Source organism: Stegostoma tigrinum, chromosome 26, assembly GCF_030684315.1.
Source record: "Stegostoma tigrinum isolate sSteTig4 chromosome 26, sSteTig4.hap1, whole genome shotgun sequence".
Classification (NCBI taxonomy): Eukaryota; Metazoa; Chordata; class Chondrichthyes; order Orectolobiformes; family Stegostomatidae; genus Stegostoma; species Stegostoma tigrinum.
This window is the reverse complement of record NC_081379.1, coordinates 28,925,963-28,945,444: the sequence shown is the minus strand read 5'-3', so window position 1 is coordinate 28,945,444 and position 19,482 is coordinate 28,925,963. Positions and strand designations below refer to the sequence as shown.

Here is a 19,482-nt window from a genome sequence, read left to right as displayed (position 1 = left end):
GAAGCTGCCTTCAGAATACAGTCAAATGATTGTAGTTCTATAGGTCACATGGCTTTAGTATTTGAAAATTAAAAGCCTTGCATAATTATTTGGGTAAATTTAATAAGTCAGAGGGTACCAGTTGTGTGTTCTACCCATTCACCTTTATTTGTTTGAATGGTGATGGTGTCTCTAACATTTGGACATTAAAAGGTGACTTGAAAATGTGTTTATTTCCTCCATCATTCATACCAAGCAATTAAGATAAGATTGCAGCGATTTATATTTAAATCTTAAATGTCTTTTGTTTTTCAGCCAGTTATAATGAGTTGTATCATTGGTCAGTTGAGAACTACCCGGAGTTTTGGGCAGAATTTTGGAAATTTAGTGGATTGGTTTACTCTCAACATTACAGTGAGGTAGGTGTTTTCATTTTGGTTATTTTTAAATCACGTCTTCTGATTTAATGTCTTCTGTTGTTAAAAATCCTTCTAAGTGCATTAAGGGATCTTTGCCAAAGGATAAAAGGAATGTGCCATTAAGAGGAACAGGCTGACTGCTGAGTGAGTGAAAAGCAGAAGACATCTTTTTCTGTATGGTACAGGAGTAAGAATGCAAATAACTGCGGGTTTAAGGTTTCTAGTACAAAGCAACCATTGTGACTTGTAACAGCTGACTGCTTCTGAAAACAGTGGGATACAGTAATCTAATTGTGCAGTTGTATGCATTTTTGGACCAGTTTGTTTGTTTGTTTGTTTGTTTGTGTGTGACAACCGACAACATCTAAATAATATTCTGGGTTATGAAATAACACTTAGCATCAGTAGAATATGTTTTGGGCATTATGGTCCAGTGTTTGTACTAGGGAGTAATTGACAAAAATGAGTTTGAAACGCTTTGGACACTGCCAGTTTGGAAGTTATGCTCAAGTTTCTGCACAGTTGCACAAATCTGAGCGTGAAATTTTCCGTGAAGAAAATGCTCAAGTAATCCAATCACATGCATTGAATTATTGCTCAAGAGATTCATCACCACTCAGACATTTTTAAAATTAGTTTTGCAATTACACTGGAGTTAGATTCTAAGGTCTCCCAAAGCAAAGGGTTACAAGGCACAGTTACACCATGGATTTTGTGCCTTTGGATGCCGAAGTTAAACAGTTATTACAGCCGAAGGCATACTCAAGCTTATACACTCATGAAGTTTGTCTATAGAAGCAGTTGATTGAGATGTTGGACTGTGCAGCCAAAGATGAAAATCACAGATGTCAATTCAATTGCTTTGATCTTGCACTCTTTATCGATTGGCCATGTTGACGCAGATACTATTCTGGAAGTAACTGAGTCTTCTCCTTCTCCATCACCATTTTACTTGGCATTACCGTAACGTTGGTTGATCTCCATCTCTCTGTATCACCCACCTATCATCCTTTTAATCTTTTGAAAACAAGACCTTTCATCTAGTCTTGGGTCTTCCTCTTCTTCTTTTCTTGGCAGTTCTGTCTCCATTACTCGCATTACCAGACTGTTTCCGCCCCATCTGTCTCTGTCCCCACAAAAGACAACTGTACTATTTCACTCTCTTCTCAACTACTTTTTCAAAACTCCCATCCATCTTTACTATTCTTCTGATGTGAGTGTTCGTGATATTGTCCTCTGTCAAATGTTCCACTCATCCATTTGATCATCTGAATTTCATTAATATTCAGTCAGTGTTTCCTTTTTTTTGATATTATCTAGGTTTTTGCTTTATAAATTAAGCTGGCCTCATACTGTCTTGCAATTTGTATCACACAACTCGATTCCTTTAACAAGAGCCAATTCATGCTAATTCCTACTTCCATATTTCCACTTTCTGCCACCACTGGCACCAGATACTTGGAACTGTTCATCTACAAGTCTTCACACCTCCACTTTGATCTTTTTCCCTAGGCGAAAACTGACTGTCCATATGTTGTGTCTGTGGTACGCTGAGCTTCATTTCCCTCTCTTCCAATTGTGATGAAAGGTGTGTACGTTTATTGATTGTTGTTTTTGGAATTTGTATTGGTTCAAAAAGAGGTGAATGTGGACATGGATTTTGAAGATTTAAAAAAAAAAGTGTCATTCTGGATCAGTGACCCAAATTCACCATTTAGCCACAAACATATGGCTATGATAAAGAGCTAAGGAGAACTCCCGGAGTGTTAATGGAATAAGATGTTTATACTTTTGGCTTTATGACATGCCGTGTAAATGCATTAATTTTTCTGTTCGGTTCAGAAAATAGACTTTTTAGTTGAGAAGACGTAAGAGTTGAGTTCAGAAGCAAGTTTTAATTTGTTTCTGAGCAGGATTCAGTTCAGAGGAAACAATTAACTACAACAAAAGTATATTTATTCCCTAGTTTTCGAACCAGGAGTGTTTGGGTCAGAAATCTTAAGATTGTTAGAATTGGAAAACATTTAGCCATGAAACTATACATTGTACTGCAGATGTGTTTTTTCCAATGTCTTGAAACAGTGTGTTTACTCTTATGTACAATTCCTCTTTCAATAGACAATAACATTCTGTTAGCTGTCCCAATTATTTGCTGTACCTGCAGATTAACATTTTGCAATTCATGCACCTTTGAAATATTTCACCAATGAGACATTATACTTTTTGTTTTATTCTTCCTGCCAAAGTGAACAATTTTCACACTTTCCCACAATACACCCCAAATGTCATATCTTTGCCACTCACCCAAGTTGTATATGCTTTTTTTTTGTATCATTCCTTATTATCTTTACGCACAGACTGTTTTCATTTCTTTAACACTTCTTTTTCTTTTACTGTACTTTGTATTTTTATTCCAGCATCAACTTCTTTTGCAGCTTTTCTCCTTGCTGATGAATGTTCACATACTTTACCAGTTTTTCCAATCAGGTTTATCACCAACTTGCACTAATCCTTCACAGTGTCTCTTGTAATTTTTATTGCTTTTGGCTGTCTTGTCATCTGTGCTCTGGATTTCCCCCTTCACTTGCAGATATTTGAGCTTCCGCCATCATCTGATCTGTCTACCTCTGGTCTGCTACCGTTTAATTTCCAATTTGTTCTGCCCTTTATATTGCATGGCCAGTGCCTCTCCTTCGGCTTTGCAGTTCTTTGTTTCATTTTCATGTAGGTATTTTTTAATCAACCTGTGTACAGAAGTTATTACTTCTGGAACAAGTGAGCCTTGAACTTGGCCTCCTGGTCCAGGTGTAGGGATACTACCACTGCAATTTTCCAGGCATGACATAGTTCAGATGTCTTTCTGTTTATTTTTAATTCATTCATGGGATGAAGGCATTGTTGGCTAGGTAGCATTTATTGCCCATGTCTAATTGCTCACAGGGCAGTTAAGGGTCAACCACATTGTTGCGGGTCTGGAATCACATATAGGCCAGACCAGGAAAGGAAAGCAGTTTCCTTCCCGAAAGGACATTCCTGAGCCAGATGGGTTTTTCCCCAAGAATCGCTAATGGATTCAGTCATAGATAGACGCTTAATTCCAGATATTTATTGAATTCAAATTCACTGTCAGTTATGTGATAGTAGGAACTGCAGATGCTGGAGAATCTGAGATAACAAGGTGTAGAGCTAGACGAATACAGCAGGCCAAGCAGCATCGGAGGAGTAGGAAGGCTGACGCCTGAGGCATCGGCCTTCCTGTTTCTCTGATGCTGCTTGGCCTGCTGTGTTTGCCCGGCTCTACACCTAGTTATCTCACCATCTGCCATGGCAAGATTCAAGCCCCAGGTCCCCAGAATATTCCAGGTCTCTGGAATAACAGTCCAGCGATAATACCAGTAGGCCATTGCCTCCCCATTGCTGCTGTTTGTATTTTTGGTACCAGGTGTTTAGTGTTACCAGTGATAAGACATGTCGATCTCCTGGATTTGGCCCCTTCATCATTTCCTTCAAAACTGTGTCCACTATGGATCTTGCATCTTGTTTTTTCTCTTCCCACATGTTCAGCTGCTGTTACTAGCCTGCCACTGCTCTGTATTGTTTGAACTACGTTGTCTAACTATTCCTGCAATGTTGCTTTCTCCTCTGGCTCACATCTCCGTGGTACACAATGCTTCATCCCTGACTTCTAGCTTTACATTGACACTGGACAGGAATCAGCAATAGAGTCACTCTCAATACCCAGTCCACATTTCTATGCTTCGTTCTATTTAAACACCATTTCTTCTTACGTTCTGTCCTTGATGGTGAAATTTACAACCACCGTCAGTTTCTCTGGCTTGTGTATTCCTTTATTAACCATGAATTCAGTCACTTGACTGCTTTCCCCTGTCAGGCTGCCATTGGACTTGCAGTTTTGAATTTGGTCATCTTTTCACCTCTTCTTTGTACATCCTTCTTTACCTATCCTCATCCTTTACTCCTGCTGCTCGTTCTCTCCATTTACCTGAAATTTGGATTAGCACCACCTATACCCTGATGCGCCTGCACCAGTAGCTGAAAACAATGCAATCAAAATCCTTGTCAATAGAGGAAATAGCATAGGCTCAACGGAGAGAATTGAGGTTGAGATAGATGTGAGGAAGGATTATTGGAAAATTGGAGGATTTGGCTCATAGAATTCTATTTTGCTGAGGAGGCGACTTTAGAAATTTGTTGTTGAGGTTTAAATGCAGATTTCATTTGTATACTGAACAACTGATCCTTGCATGCAGGGCACGTGGGGCCTATAAATATTTGATGAACGAACATTCTTGTATCTGTAGTGTTTGGGCATTGATCCACTACTATAAAACCAATTTGGTTGAGCATTAATGGGATAAGTGCATAATCCCCAATGATTGGATGTAGCAAATGTTGTCTAAAAGCTATACGCATAGTTATCAATGTCTGCTGTGGCTATCAATGTATCCTCAACCATTTTCCAACCCTGAAATATAAATTTGAGAAATTCTGGTGTTTTAATCATCTTGTCATATGTTACTGATACGAATTCCAGAGTACTAAAAGCAATTTAATGTTTTATAAAATAACCTACCTGTGTTTTTTGATTAATCCAAATTATATTTCATTTAAAATTATTCCAGTATATTGGCATACCTTTAAACAGATATTATATACACTCACCCTCACCTGCTGATTCACTACCAATGTACATGAGATTGCCAGCAGCCCCCTTTTTCTTATTTGGCATATCTAGTCTGTTTGCTCAGCCCTTCGTGGTACATAGGTGAGTTTTTCATAGAAGTGTCATCTGTATTTTTTGATATCCGCGGGAAGTTCATGCCCCTACCCCAGCTTGCTAAGGAGTATTTCGGTAAATAATGTTGAACGTAAGCGGGCCACCAATAAATTCAACTGTGAATGCATGAGAAACCTCTTTGGCCAGAAGAATAGCAAAAATGTGGAATTTGCTACTACATGCAGTAGTTGAGGTGAGCAACATAGTGACATTTAAAGGGAGGTTAGATATCTAAGGAGAAGACACACGCGCAGTATCTGATCCATGTGGCCATACAGCTTGTTTGTGTTGTGCACTCTGAACCTATGCAATGTATAATTAGTATGCAAAAGGAGAACGTTTGGTTTTTAATTAAAAAAGCTTCTGCCTGACAGCTGAACTGTCGTGTGCGAGAGAGAATGTTCGGGCAAATGCTGTTGGACCTCCAGAAGAGAAGACGCTGTTCTGTCCTCTGCTGTAAAAAAAACCCAAGCCTGAAGAAGAACACTTAATTTCTTAATTTCAGTTGCTGTAAGCTGTGCCTCTTAATCAAATAAATCAGATGTGAATCAGTGATTCTCTGCTTCCTGCAAGCAAATGGAAGTATCTGGAGAAGTAGAACTGAGGAACTTCTGCTTCTGAAAAGCCAAAAGGATCATCTCAGTGAGCATTATGGATGTGGATCACTGAACTGTTTTTCCCTCAGCCTGTTTTCTTGTATCTGTCTGCATGAGTGTGCAGGTGAAGCATTATACAGGGTTTAGCGTTTTCACTAGCAGTATTGTATGTTGACGGTTCTTGATTATTTATCTGTAGTTAAAAGCTATTTGTTTGTAATTCTGGTCAAGTACAGAAATCTAGTATGTACTTTCTGTCAACTCTGGTCTAAAAGACAGGTAATTTACAGAATTTTGCACCCTTTTGTAAAATTTTTAACTGGGAATGGGGGGGTTTGATATCCAGTTTGCTCTGTATACCACAGTAAGTCAAGACAGCAGATCAGTGGTGGGCGCTACATGCCAGCAACTGGCCATTTTAAACAGGTCACCTTTGTTGCAAGGAAATTGTCAGATCAACATATAAACTGATGCATTCTAAAATGTTTAAGAGCCTGATTTTTTTTTTCTTTTTGAATCCTTATTTTGTTGAGACATGTCATATATTTCTATCTCTCCATGTTTTAGTTCCTTCCATGAAGTTTTCTGGACTTTCTTCCTTTTGGTTCATTGGTTAGAAAAGAAACTGAAGAATAAGCGGGTTTCCTGTTGCACCTCCAACAGTGAACAAATGTTTCATTTTGAGTACTGAGTCGCATGTCATGAGCTGGGTTAGACAGGTCATTTTACAAAGGTGATGGCTTGGTTAAGGTTTATTTTACATAGCCAAATCTCTATTCTATCAAACATTAGTGATTTCAAATTATCATGTATTGCTGCAAGTATTTCTGTGTTGTGTGTTTTTTTTTGTCTGCTTTTGTTTTACTAGTTCCTCTCAGACTAAGTTACTTAATATTATCATGCTCAATCATTTTGTTCTATGGATGAACGAAGGTATTGACTGTAACCTGGCCACTGTTCTTTCTTTATTCATTCTTGGAGGTAGGTGTTGCTAGATAAACCAGCATTTATTACCAATCAATAATTACCCAGGGGGCAGTTCATTGTCTATCACATTGGTGTGGGTGTGGAGTTGCATATAGACACACAAATGTCTTTTATGGGCACACTGTCATGCTTAAAACTGTGCCCTGCAACTACGTGTTAGTTTGGAAGTGCTACATAAAAATGACCACTCCAGTGCAAACTGGAGGATTGGAACAAGCATGGCTGTGTGCAATATGTCAGTGGTGAATTCCTTAGGGATGTGTTTTCAGAGCTTATGAATTGCAGCAATATTTACCATCAGTCACTGCATTCCTGCCATCAAACAGCAAAGAACTGTTAATGGAACAGTTTGTGAGCACTGAATTAGACTGTTGAATTGTGGTGACTAATGTGATAGGCTGGTTTTTAATAGTGGTTCAAATAGGAAAGATTAAAGCAAAGTTAAGATGATCTTTGAAACCCCTATTTTAGATTTGTAAGGATTGTATAGTTTGAAGATGGCGTTTAAGGTGTGAGTTGGTAATTTATTGATATCACCTTAACACTAACTGAAATTTAAATGTTGGACTCATGGCTGTTAGTGCTTTAAAATCACAATTTTTAGTTGATGGTTTTCTGAGCAGACCGAACCATTTAAAAAATCTGCTTTCAGCTTTCAGACATTAAAGCACTTCTTTTGAACAGCTATGCTGATTAATTAGATATTATGTAGTACTTTTATCTCTGGCTCCAAAGGTTTTGGATTTCGGTCTTGGACCGAGGACATGAATTGAGCTCTAGCCAAGTGAACATTTCAGAGCAGTTCTGAGAAAGTGCTGTACTGTTGGAGGTGCCATCTTGTTCTTTTGAAATTCTTAACCAAGACTTCATTGCCCTCTTTGCTGGATGTAAAACATTTCTAGACCATACTTAAAGAAAAACAGGGCTGCCGCGACCAATAGTTATTGTTTAACACCAATACTAGTTACGTCTTTTGCTGTTGTGAAGTCCTGACTTGTGTAAATCGGCTTCACACTTTGTGTTACAACAGCGATTGCACCTCAAAAGTATTTCATTGACTGTAGAATGCTTTGGGATGTCTTGATATCATATTAGCCCCATAACTTGAAACAATATTGAAAATCAAAATACTTAATGCTGCCCAATTTTATTTCCATTCTTTGCTTTCTCTTCCAATTATGATACTGTCACTTGCATTTCAGACTACTATCTGATCAGTTTCAACTTCAAAGAAAAGTAGAAACTGTAACGCTCACTACTTTCTCCCCCCAGCCTTTTGGGTGTCCTTTTCAATTTTCAGATGGGTGTAGGACTCAGTGAATTGTGCGCCCCTTTTCGATTTTTGGCTGCTGATTGAGTATTTCTGTCACCTTTGTTTTTATATCACATTTCTGTTGCATTTCTTTTGTATTGACGTTGAGTGAAGTGCAAGTGTCCAGTATACCCTCAATTGTGCAGTGAAGAATTTCAGTGCAAGTGAATATTCATATCTCCGCACTTTATGCACTTTATTGATATCAAAACAAAGAATGGCAGTGACTTTCCATTTCAAAATTATAAGAAAGCTAGTAGTAGTTTCAAATGCTATTATGGAGTTAATAGTTTTATGAAGAGGGAAAAAAAGGTATTATTGTACAGAATTTGGATTTATTGGTTATCCCTTTTCAAATCCAGCCTTGAAACGTAAGCTGCTTTTGTTTTTTAAAAAAAACTACTTTTCACATCCTTTTGCCAAGATTATTACAGTGTAATGTTGCAATTTCTGTTTGTTACAAGTCAGTATGAGGACTAATTCAGCCTTCATGCTGGCAGTTGGTTTAATTTATGAATGATTAACCAGTCTTTTTAAACTTGAATATTTGAATATTCATTAAATGTGAGTAATATTTGTAAAATGGGTGCTGTTCAGAATAAATAGATAACCAGGGGCTTCATGGAAAGAAGCAACCTATTGGAAACTCCTGAAAGTGGATGCTTCTAGATTTCCAGAATGTGGTTTTGATTCTGGTAGGCTCCTGTGGTGAGAATTTTGGAAAGAGACAAAACACCACATTGTTGACAAGTGTATCTTTGGCAGTCCCTTGGATAAGGATGATTCTTGTTCATTGCAAGAATGTGCTTTTGGAATCTTTAATGTGGGAATGCTGTTGCACTGCAACCAGTTCTGGCTGACCAGGAAACTCATCCTCTCTCTGTGAGCTCTTGCTGCCTGCCTTAAAGTGTACGAGAATAATCCTCAGTTTGTAACTCTGTGGTGGAACTTGAATGTGGTTTCCTTGCCCAGAGGCAGCTAAGCTACCACTATAGCTCTGATTGAAACATGTGCCTTGTGAAATCTATTTAGCACATTTTGGGAGGTTTTCACTTTCACTCCTCAATGTCCTGCTATACTAGTAGTGAACTGTCAAAGATCAGCAGATACTTTTTCCTACAAAAATGGCAACAGTTGTAGGAAGAACAGCAGAACTTTAGTTCACAAAACCACTCCACTGATCAGATCTTGAATTACACTGTGATATTTAATTTAAATTTGCTAACTCTTGATGCAGCAATCAACAACAGTAAACTTGAATACAAAAGATGCTTTACCAGCACAAACTCTCAACATTTGGCTAGAAAGACTATAGAATACCTGGCTTTGGGTCAGGAGAATCATATGGTGGTAAAAAGGGGCTAGTGTGTATTAATGGAAAAAGAACCTTCAAGTTGAAATGCATTCTATTAAACCAAGTTAGCCGGATACGATGGGTAAATGGTATCTGGAGTTGTGATTATAGTTCTAGGAACAGGAAGTACTTGAGTGGCTGAGCAGAAAACATCGGCACCTGGAGCCTAGTGGGGAGGATGCAAAATGCACAGTTTTTCATATCATCAACAAGTCAGGGGTGGGATGTGAGGGGAAAGAATGTTGAATAAAATTGAAATGCTGACGTAGTACAAGATCAGTGTTTGAAGCACTAGGCATGAATGACCAAGGAGTACAGTGTTCAGTTAACCACTGGATTTTATTATTTTTGCAACTGAAATAAAATTTTGTCCTTTTTTTTTCCCCACTGCAGACCAGAATCTAGGTATTTAGTTTTGAAACTGATGGAACCATTGGAGAGATCCTAGTATATTCTGAACCTCCATAAATTTTGTCGCAGCTATCTTTTACAATTGTCTTTTTTTAAACTGAGATTTCCACAAATTGATGATTCAGGCTATCTTGTGTACTGAGAGCAAAAGTTCTCAAATTATCTTAAATTCAATTCATACTTTAAATTCCTTTGGAGACAACTGCTACTGTAAAGATAACCTAATATTGTAGCTTTTAATGTGCACATTGTTGTGAGATAGTATTATTAGAAGTGCGTAGATGATCTTTGTGTGAGTATTGTAAATTCATATATGATTGAACATCAAATAACATGATATTATTTTAAAGCTGAGGGCTGTTGTGTGTAGGTTGTAAACTGTTAACATGCCCTAAATGCTGCATAAATTTTAATGTAAAATATATTTTTGGTTCTCAAACAGTCTGCTTTTGATGACTTTTTACCCCTCAGTGTCTTTCTCTTTCCCCTGTTAAAAATATTGTTAAAACCACAATGTCAGCCATGGCTGTAACTGAAAATGAAGTATATAATAGATCAACTATCTAAGTCACTGTAAGGAAATGAAAAAAAAACTTATTGATGATGTTGCCTCCAGGTGGTTGACAGGACAAAAGGAATTGCAGATGTTCCTGAGTGGTTCAAAGGAAGCAGATTAAACTATGCAGAAAATCTTCTGAAGCATAAAGATGATGACAAAGTGGCTCTTTACGCGGCATGTAAGTATATTATTGCGTTGATTTCAGGAGGAATGTGGTGAGACAAGATATTTGGCTCCACGAATTTCTTGTTTAGGAATGTGATGAGTTCTTATCAGAGCAAAGCCAAACGTACCTTTCGGTTTAGCTTCATGTTGGACAAGAAAAGCCGATAGCCCCTTGAAGACTGTTAGTGCATATATTGTGCTTTTTTTCTTCTCCAATCTGTCCTGTCATAATTCTGTTTCTTCTATTCAATTTGCTGAAGACTGAAATCTACACCAAATCTGTACAGTGTCTTAAAGATCAGTGGGCAAGACTCCATGATGAAAATCATGAGTTGAACAGTGCAAATGTGATATTTGCTTGACAGACAATGGTCCACCAACCTATTGCACACCTATCCCCGCCCCTGCAAAATAAAAACTACCTGTGGTAAATGAGAATCAGCTAGAACCTGTCACATAGATTGGCTTCCACCAAATGTCACAATATGTTCATCGTTACAACTTGCCCATTGTTTAATATCCAACCAACAGCTTTTATGTGAATACTTTCATCTGTGGGTAAGATAGCAAGTTTTTAATTTAAAAAGTAAGCTCCAATCTAATGATCCAATGGAAACATTTCCAAAGTAAAATCCACATTCACATTCATGATTAATGTTGGGGTTTGGTTGATCATCCGCAACATGGGAAGAAAACTAGGTAGTTTTTGCATTTGTATACAAGTGGCAAGGTGATTCTTGATATTAGCACTAGTATCTTGTTATATAATAATCGCTTGGATATATAATTTCAAATCAATCTATTACTGTCTTCATATATAAGAGAAAAGCCAAATAGCTGGCTGGAATGTAGCAATTTCAGGTAAGATTGTTTTGCTAGACTGTTAGTAGTCCCTTTTTCTATGCTAGTTTTGTATTTTCAGCTGGATGTGTCATTGAACTTTTGTATTTCAGGTGATTTGCTTCAAATTTCGTTATGACACTTGTGTCTTAAGGTGGCCTGGTGGTTCAGTGATTTAGCACTGCTGCCCCACTGTGCCAGGAACCCAGGTTTGATTCCAGCCGCTGGCCAATGTCTATGTGGAACTTGTACCTTCTGCATGTGTATGTGTGGGTTTCGACTAGGTGCTCTGGTCTCCTCCCACAGTCTAGAGATGTGCCGGCTGGATGGATTGGCCATGCTAAATTGCACATAGTGTCCAGGAGTGGGCAGGCTAGATGGATTAGCAATGGGAAATGCAGGGCTTCGGGGTATGGTGATAGGTCTGGGTGGATGCTCTTTGGAGGGTCTCTGTGGACTCAATGGGCCATGTGGCAGGGATTCTATGAATCTGTGATTTTGGAAGCTAAATAAAGCTCTATTATGTCCACATCTCATCTTCAATATCATAAAATATACTGATGATCCACTTCACAAGACCTGTTGATGTCTTGGATGCGTTGACACTTCATGTACAAGTATGAGTAGATGCATGTTTATCCCAGAGTCTTGCAATTATCTTTATGGACTAAATGTTTACTTTGTGTGGATTTTAATGTATTTAAACACTGAGAAGCACAGCTACAAAGTGTGTGTAGATGCTTCTTTCTAAATATTATACATATCAAATACAGTTGGGTAACAGTGTTAGTTTCATACTGAATTTTTGCTGTCAAATTTTAATTAGTGGTGTTCTGTTGTTTAACAGCAGAAGGTAAAGAGGAGATTGTCAAAATGACATTCAAGGAACTAAAGAGAGATGTGGCTTTGTATGCAGCAGCACTCCGAAAGTTGGGAGTGAAAATGGGTGACAGAGTTGTTGGTAGGTACCCATTTGATTTCTAAATGAAGAATTTTATTTTTCTGTCTAAACAAGATAAAAGTTTGTGGCAATTTGTCTTTCAGTACTTAAAGCGTTTAAATGCATTTAAATTAGAAAGTAAAAGTTAGTACATTTAAAGAAAGAAAAAGGACAGCGGAAGCTTGCTACATGTTGAAATTGTTCAGCAAATTATGCAACATGTTTGTTTATTTTTCTTGAAAGGGGCCCCTGTCTCCATGTCCTCCTGCGTATTGCAGAAGGTGCTGTAACACTGTACTGACCTCACTTACTGTTGTGCCCCACCTACCAGGCACCAGGTCATTTCTTGTTATGTTTGCTGCTAGGATACTTAAAAAAATCTTCCACAAGTATAGGCATTGCTGGTAAGGCCAGTATTTATTGCCCATCCCTAATTGTCCTTGAAAGGGTGTTGGTGAGTCACTACCTTAAAATGCGGTGTACTATGTGGTGTGTGTACACCCCTGTTTCTCTTAGAAAGGGAGTTCCAGGATTTTGCCCTAACAGAAGGGAATCTTGCACATAGTGGCGTTTCAAAGTATCTGCTCCCTTTGTGTTTCTTACTGATAGAGATTGTGCATTTGGTAGGTCCTGCTGAAGGAGCCTTGAGTTACTGACACTTCTGGTGCTACACATAGCAGATTGATTTGCTTAGTTAACCACACTGATGCTACCGTTGTAGCTGTCTATAACTGACAGAACCACTGTAAAGGAACCAGCATTGTCTGATTTTAGCTGAACGGTTTTGACATGTAGCACCATAGTGTTTTATGAATGTGTAGTGGATAGCATTTGTATTGAGTGATCTGATTTTTAAATTTAATTGGCTGTCTGAGGGAAATGTTGGCGATCTTCTCAATCAGTTAGCCATAAACATAGTCTTAATTTAAAAAGAAAAGATCTCAGAAACAGGAACCATTAATATAAAACTGGTATAAAATTAGTATTTTAGTATATCAACTAAATTGAGGAACTGAGTAGTTTTTCTTCGATAAATAATTCCAGTAGAAATCTCAGGTTAACTCCATCAAGATTTGGCACTGTGATTTGTATCAGGCGTTCAACTGCTGATGGGAATGTTCTGAACAGCTGTTTCACTGCAGTGCTTTTCTGTAAGAGTTTGACTGCTTTTCAAGTCTGTGTGTAGCCAGAGGGATGTCTGTTATTTAATAACATTTCTATGAATACATCAAGCACTAGGTTAGATTAGGGCTGTTGCTACATTCCGTATTCTGATACAAATATGTTTCTTTCATTGGATTATGTAATCATTGCATGAATATCCCATCTGCAACCTGAGTGAAAGTTTAAACACTCCTTTTGGGAATTTGCCTCGTTCTGCTTGCACAATTGTGCTTTTGTGGAAAATGTTACTAATGGGATTTCTTTTGCTGCAGATGGTTTTGATGCAGGATGTGTTCTCTTGAATTAGTGATTGTTATATTTAGGAACAAAATAAGATTTGAGACAGGTATAAAAGAAATATGATAGAACATCAGCAAAAAATTTACAGGGCAATAGAAAGCTTCCTTTTTCATGTTATTGTTAAAGTATCTATTACTTCAAGGTAAGGATAACACTGCTAGCACACAATGAGGGATTGGCAGGAACTCAAATGCAAAATTGAAGCTCTTAGACTCGAGGAAATTAACATGGATTGAGAATTGGTTAGTGAGCCAATCATGTAAGTGGCATTTTCAGGCTGACAGCTGTAATGAGTGGTGTGCCACAAGGATTAGTGCTTGGGTTTCAGCTACATACAACTTGTATGAATGACTTGGATGTGGAACTTGATTGTGATCTTTCCAAGTTTTCTGATGATGAAAAGCTGGATGGGAATGTAAGCTGTGAGGAAAATGTAAAAGAATATGTGATGTGTAAGTTAGGGGGATGGGCCTGGGTAGAATGTTCGGACGGTCAGTGTGGACTAGTTGGGCTGAAGGGCCTGTTTTCACATGTTGGCATTCTATGATCTGTGATCTAATTTAAGCAATGTAAGTGAGGTGGTAACTTCATGGTGGCTGGAATATATAATGTGCATGAGTGTGAAGTTGTGACAGTTGAACAAAAGAGAAACGCAGGGTTACTTTTAATTGGTAAGAGACTGGCAGGTGTTGGTATTCAGAGACACCAAGGAGATCCAAGTCAGGAGTGTGATTAAAATACTCATCTTTTGCCGGTTGGACGCAGTTAGATTTAGTGAGAAAGTTTGTCACCATCCAGAACATTGTAGTGTATATCCAACACTCTTGTACATATCAGGTGACATCACCTGAAAGGTTAAGGGTTACAAAGGAACAAAGAAACCTACAGCACAGGAACAGGCCCTTCGGCCCTTCAAGCCTGTGCCGATCAAGATCCTCTGTCTAACCTGTCATCTATTTTCTAACGGTCTGTGTCCATTTGCTCCCTGCCCATCCATGTACCTGTCCAAATATATCTTAAAAGACGCTAACATGTCTGCGTCTACCACCTCCGCTGGCAACGCATTCCAGGCACCCACCACCCTCTGTGTAAAGAACTTTCCATGCATATCTCCCTTAAACTTTCCTCCTCTCACTTTGAACTCATAACCCCTAGTAATTGAGTCCCCCACTCTGGGGAAAAAGCTTTTTGCTATCCACCCTGTCTATACCCCTCATGATTTTGTAAACCTCAATCAGGTCCTCCCTCAATTTCCGTCTTTCTAATGAACATAATCCTAGTCTATTCGACCTCTCTTCATAGCTAGCACCCTCCATACCAGGCAACATCCTGGTGAACCTCCTCTGCACCCTCTCCAAAGCAAAGTTACGGATGCCTGGAAATATCACCACTTTCAAGGCAGCACAATACCAACTTGGAAATGTGTCCCTTCCATTCCTTTTCTCATCATTAGGTTGAATTCCTGCAATCTAACAGATTTCCTGGGAGAGTATTCATCACGTTTGCTTTTAATTGTTCAAACACACCTACAGTCAGTCACTAAGTTTTGGTCTTACCAAGGATGACCATATCACAAGCATTAACTGAAAAACTTGTCTCTATCTTCCCTAGACTGTGGAGTCCTTTACCTCACTGAGTTTTTGTATAGGTTCATTGTAATCTCTTGGCTTTTATATTCCATTACTTTAGCAATACAGTCTAATTTTCAGTCTTAATTGCCTTAACCTGACAAGCTACCTTTTAATGTCCAGAGACTTCGAACTTTTGAAAACCCTCTTCCACTGAGCTGACATCCATTCCCAGCATTATCACTATTTTACTTCTGAAGCATTCCTTAGCTTAGAATAGGCTGGATTGTGGGTGGCTGACTGGGGAATGCTGGTTGACTAGACCATTTCTGTTGCAGACTAACCTCTGATTTTTCAGGCTGTCAACTGCTTTTAAGCTTGAAAGGTGGTCCTTATTGGTCTTGCAGGAATGATCTTGTACTAGACTGGCACAAATACATAAATGACATTAAGAAGGGATATCTATATGTCTAATTGGCTGCTTTTTTTCTGATCTGCCTATGACAATTAACTATATTTTGTTGCTACATTCACTATATGCTGGCACACAAACTAAATTAATATTTTAAAACAAAAGATATCAATCATGAGTAATCAGTACAGGCATTAGCTGTCAGAATGGTTATTTTGTTGCTGAATTGAATGCCTTCTGAAATTGTACCAGCTAATATGTTGCCCATGGTTGACTCGGAGGCCTCCAGCGCCGTTCTTGAAGGGCAGAAATGGCTGTGATGTCATAATGGAATTATTAAAGCAAGCTTGATGATATTATAATAATTAGGTGCTCAACACTTTCAGTGAGGGCTATGCAAAAGTCCCACCACATTGAGTGTTGTGTACAATGGCTTAAGTATCTGATACCATTCTCTCCTGTAATCTCTGCACCATAACAATAGTGTATGCTGTAGATGTATTGCAATGTGATTTGTTTCCAGCACATTGAGGCATAATAACTCTCTTCTTATAGGTACTGATTCTACATAGCTGCTTCTTTAGTTCTCTTATTTATTTTATTAGTGTAGGGTTAAAATTAATCTAAAGGTGATTAAGCCACAAGACACATAGATCAGTCAAGTATCTCTGAATTGCTGACAAACATTCTTGGAAACTCAGTTATTGTGTAACATATAAAGCTTAATCATCCAGGCATCTTGTGGTTAAGGCCACAGTCGGCTGGACAGTTAGTTGCAATGCACAGTGACGTCAACAGCACAGGTTGCATTCGTGCACCAGCTGAGATTACCATGAAGGATTTTCCTTCTCAACCTCTCTGGCTATCTGAGGAGTGGCGCTGCTCAGATTAAACCACCACCAATTGTCTCTGTCTAATTAGAGAGCACCCCTATGGTCTGGTAGGACTGTGGCAACTTTCCCTTTATCTATAGCATAAAGTTTAGTTAAATTGTAATGATAATTGAGGGTGCATTGTTTTTGCATGGTAGACAAGCAGGAGGCTGGAAGAACATAGCAAGCCAGGCAGCATCTGCAGGAAAGGTGCAATTAATGTTTTGGGTATAACCCATCTTCAGGGTTCATTATTTTTGTATGTTGGGTATGAAGACCAGGGAACAACTTCGCTCCTGGTGACTCCAGTTTAGTGCGCTTGCAAAAGTTCATTCAGTATCGATGTGCTGTGTCTTGTTCCTTTTTGTTTTTGCTTCCTCCAGGACCCGCTTATGTTTAACTTCGTTACAATCTCACTATACCACTTGTTGTTATGACTAACCATTTTGCAAATCTCCTAGAAAATTGCTAAGAACTGTGCTGAGCTGTTGTGAAATATTAAAATTAATCTTTGTGTTGAGACATAGTACTAAGCCACTACAAAGCTAGTCTACTAATGTATTAAAATGCATTCAGTTTGTGTGGCCCCAGCTGCAATGATGATCTTTTGGCCTGACACAGTTGTCATTACTGGAAATGCAAGATGCGCGTGCTTAACTCAATAACAGACTTGCTCACCAGTGTTACAGGAGGGTAATCTGTTTTATTGCTGCTTAGTAGCCAATTTTAAATTCATAGGTCATCTCTACAAAACAATCACCTAGAACCTTGCTTGACAGCACAATTTAAAACAAAAATTGCTCGTATCTCATATTGTTTGAGCACCCTCCATACAACTTGTCATGAAATACTGTTGTTATATTCATTCAAGGCTTGCTACAGATGAACAAGCAACCTGCCTCTGAGGAGGCTGGCAAGGTACCAAACAGGATCACTTGAACCGGACATGCACACTCAATTCTGTTGAACTGGCTGTCTTGTGCAAACAATGTGAGACTGTAAAAGACTGCTATAATTAAGAATATGCTTTTAGGGAAGGAGTGAAATGAGTAACAATAAGAGGTAGTCTTCTGAATTAATTTTAAAATAACTAATTTAAAGTAAGTGGTTACTATCGTACAGATAGAATTTTGAGATTTCAATTCTAACATATTAAACTAAGTTGGAACATTTTGCTCTTTCTCTGATTTTAACGGAACGTTTATAAATTTTTTTGCTGATGTTGTTCAACTTTTTAATGGCTGGGAAAAGTGGTGATAGACAATCAATATTAAGGTACATTACAAAAATTCAATAAAACTTCTTCAATGATGTGTCTTTGAGCCCAAATATTGTTCCATCAATATATCTCAATTCCAAATAGAAGAACTTTGCATTTATGAGCACCCTTCACGTCCTGAGGTTACCATTGTCCTTCTGATTCTCATGTTATTTGGGGAAGTGAATGAATTGACCCAGCTGTGACAATGCACAAGCAAAAGTGGAGTGTGACATAAAGGGGAACCTGCGGCTGTTGATGCTTTGATAATATTGTAGCTTTTGGTCTTGACAGAGATCATGGGGATGACGAGCTTGTAAAGTGAGCATGGAGAATGCAGTCGGATTGTCCATTTTGGAGAGAATGGATATTTTCGGTTGCCAAGGCACCAAACAGACTTGTTTGATTTGATTTGAATGACATCAGGCTTCTTGATTGTTGTTTCCAAATCTAATGAACGCTGTTTCATTCTGCCTGTGATGAACCCTGAAAACTATGGGAAAGTGTTTTGATGGGGGAAATCTGGCAATTAATATATATGATTTGCCCTACTTTTGTATTGGTGGTGTTGGTCTGGTGGTTGAGTCAATGGTGTGAGGAGCTAATAATGGTAGTGTTGAAGATTCTTTTAAACTTGCACCTGCTTTGTAGTTTGTATTGAAATCAATTCCTTGCCTGGGGTCCCCAATTAATTATGGTTCCAGATGGGAAAGTCCAAATTGTCAAGCTCCTGGGTGAGGATGGATGAATTGGTTCCCCTTTGTTATTGGATGCCCAACCTTATAGGGCTCAACAAGGATAATTTGAAAAGAATTTAGGCAGTCCTTGTGGAAACCTTCCTCTAAATTTAACCAGGCTTTCTTGAGTTAATGAAAGAGTGAGTTTGTGTCTAAACCTCAAGAGAAATAAAGGCGGAATGTATGTACACACTAATCAGCAATGTGAGAGGAGCCCAAAGAAAACGGTGGCATTCAATCTCAGTTTGTATATATCCTTGGAAGGGGAAGACACAAATCTGTTTCACATTAGGCTAATCACTGGAGATTATGGTTCAGTTTACAGTGCATTCTCCCATTGAAGACCTTCTCTTTGAAGTTTGCTTGACACCTGTCTGACATTTTATGATCTCCCTTAAGACTGAGGATAATTCACACAGTCCTTCCCAACAGTCACTAAATTATATTGCTCAGATGTGAGTTTGCTCGCTGAGCTGGAAGGCTAGTTTTCAGACGTTTCGTCACTTTATTTGAAAAATATACTTTATTCGTAGAATGTACAAAAAATAAAACATTCATACACCTACCCAGTCATGCAAGCCGCTCTGGGTTACCCGGGGGTACGTAAACCAACTAAAGGAAAAAAAACAAAACAAAGCAAAGAAAATACCCGACAGTTGTCTCCCCGCACAGTCCCTGTTGGCCACCTGACCAGTTGGGGAAGGCGCCAGCTGGGCCCAGTTACCAGATAGGGCCCTTGTTTCTATTCTGGACGAGGGGTTTCATACGGTGGTCTTTCCCCACCGCGCCTTGGCAGCGGCTGCCCCAAGCT

General features: G+C 38.6%; 1 protein-coding gene across 1 annotated transcript in view; it reads left to right on the top strand.

Annotated features, from left to right (window-relative positions):
- aacs (acetoacetyl-CoA synthetase) overlaps nucleotides 1-19,482 on the top strand; it is a 171,712-nt gene that overhangs the window by 1,322 nt on the left and 150,908 nt on the right. The window contains exons 2-4 of the mRNA XM_048556592.2: nucleotides 295-398; nucleotides 10,473-10,593; nucleotides 12,268-12,381. Coding sequence (XP_048412549.1) covers nucleotides 295-398; nucleotides 10,473-10,593; nucleotides 12,268-12,381 — 339 coding nt within the window. The remainder of the gene's footprint in view (nucleotides 1-294; nucleotides 399-10,472; nucleotides 10,594-12,267; nucleotides 12,382-19,482) is intronic.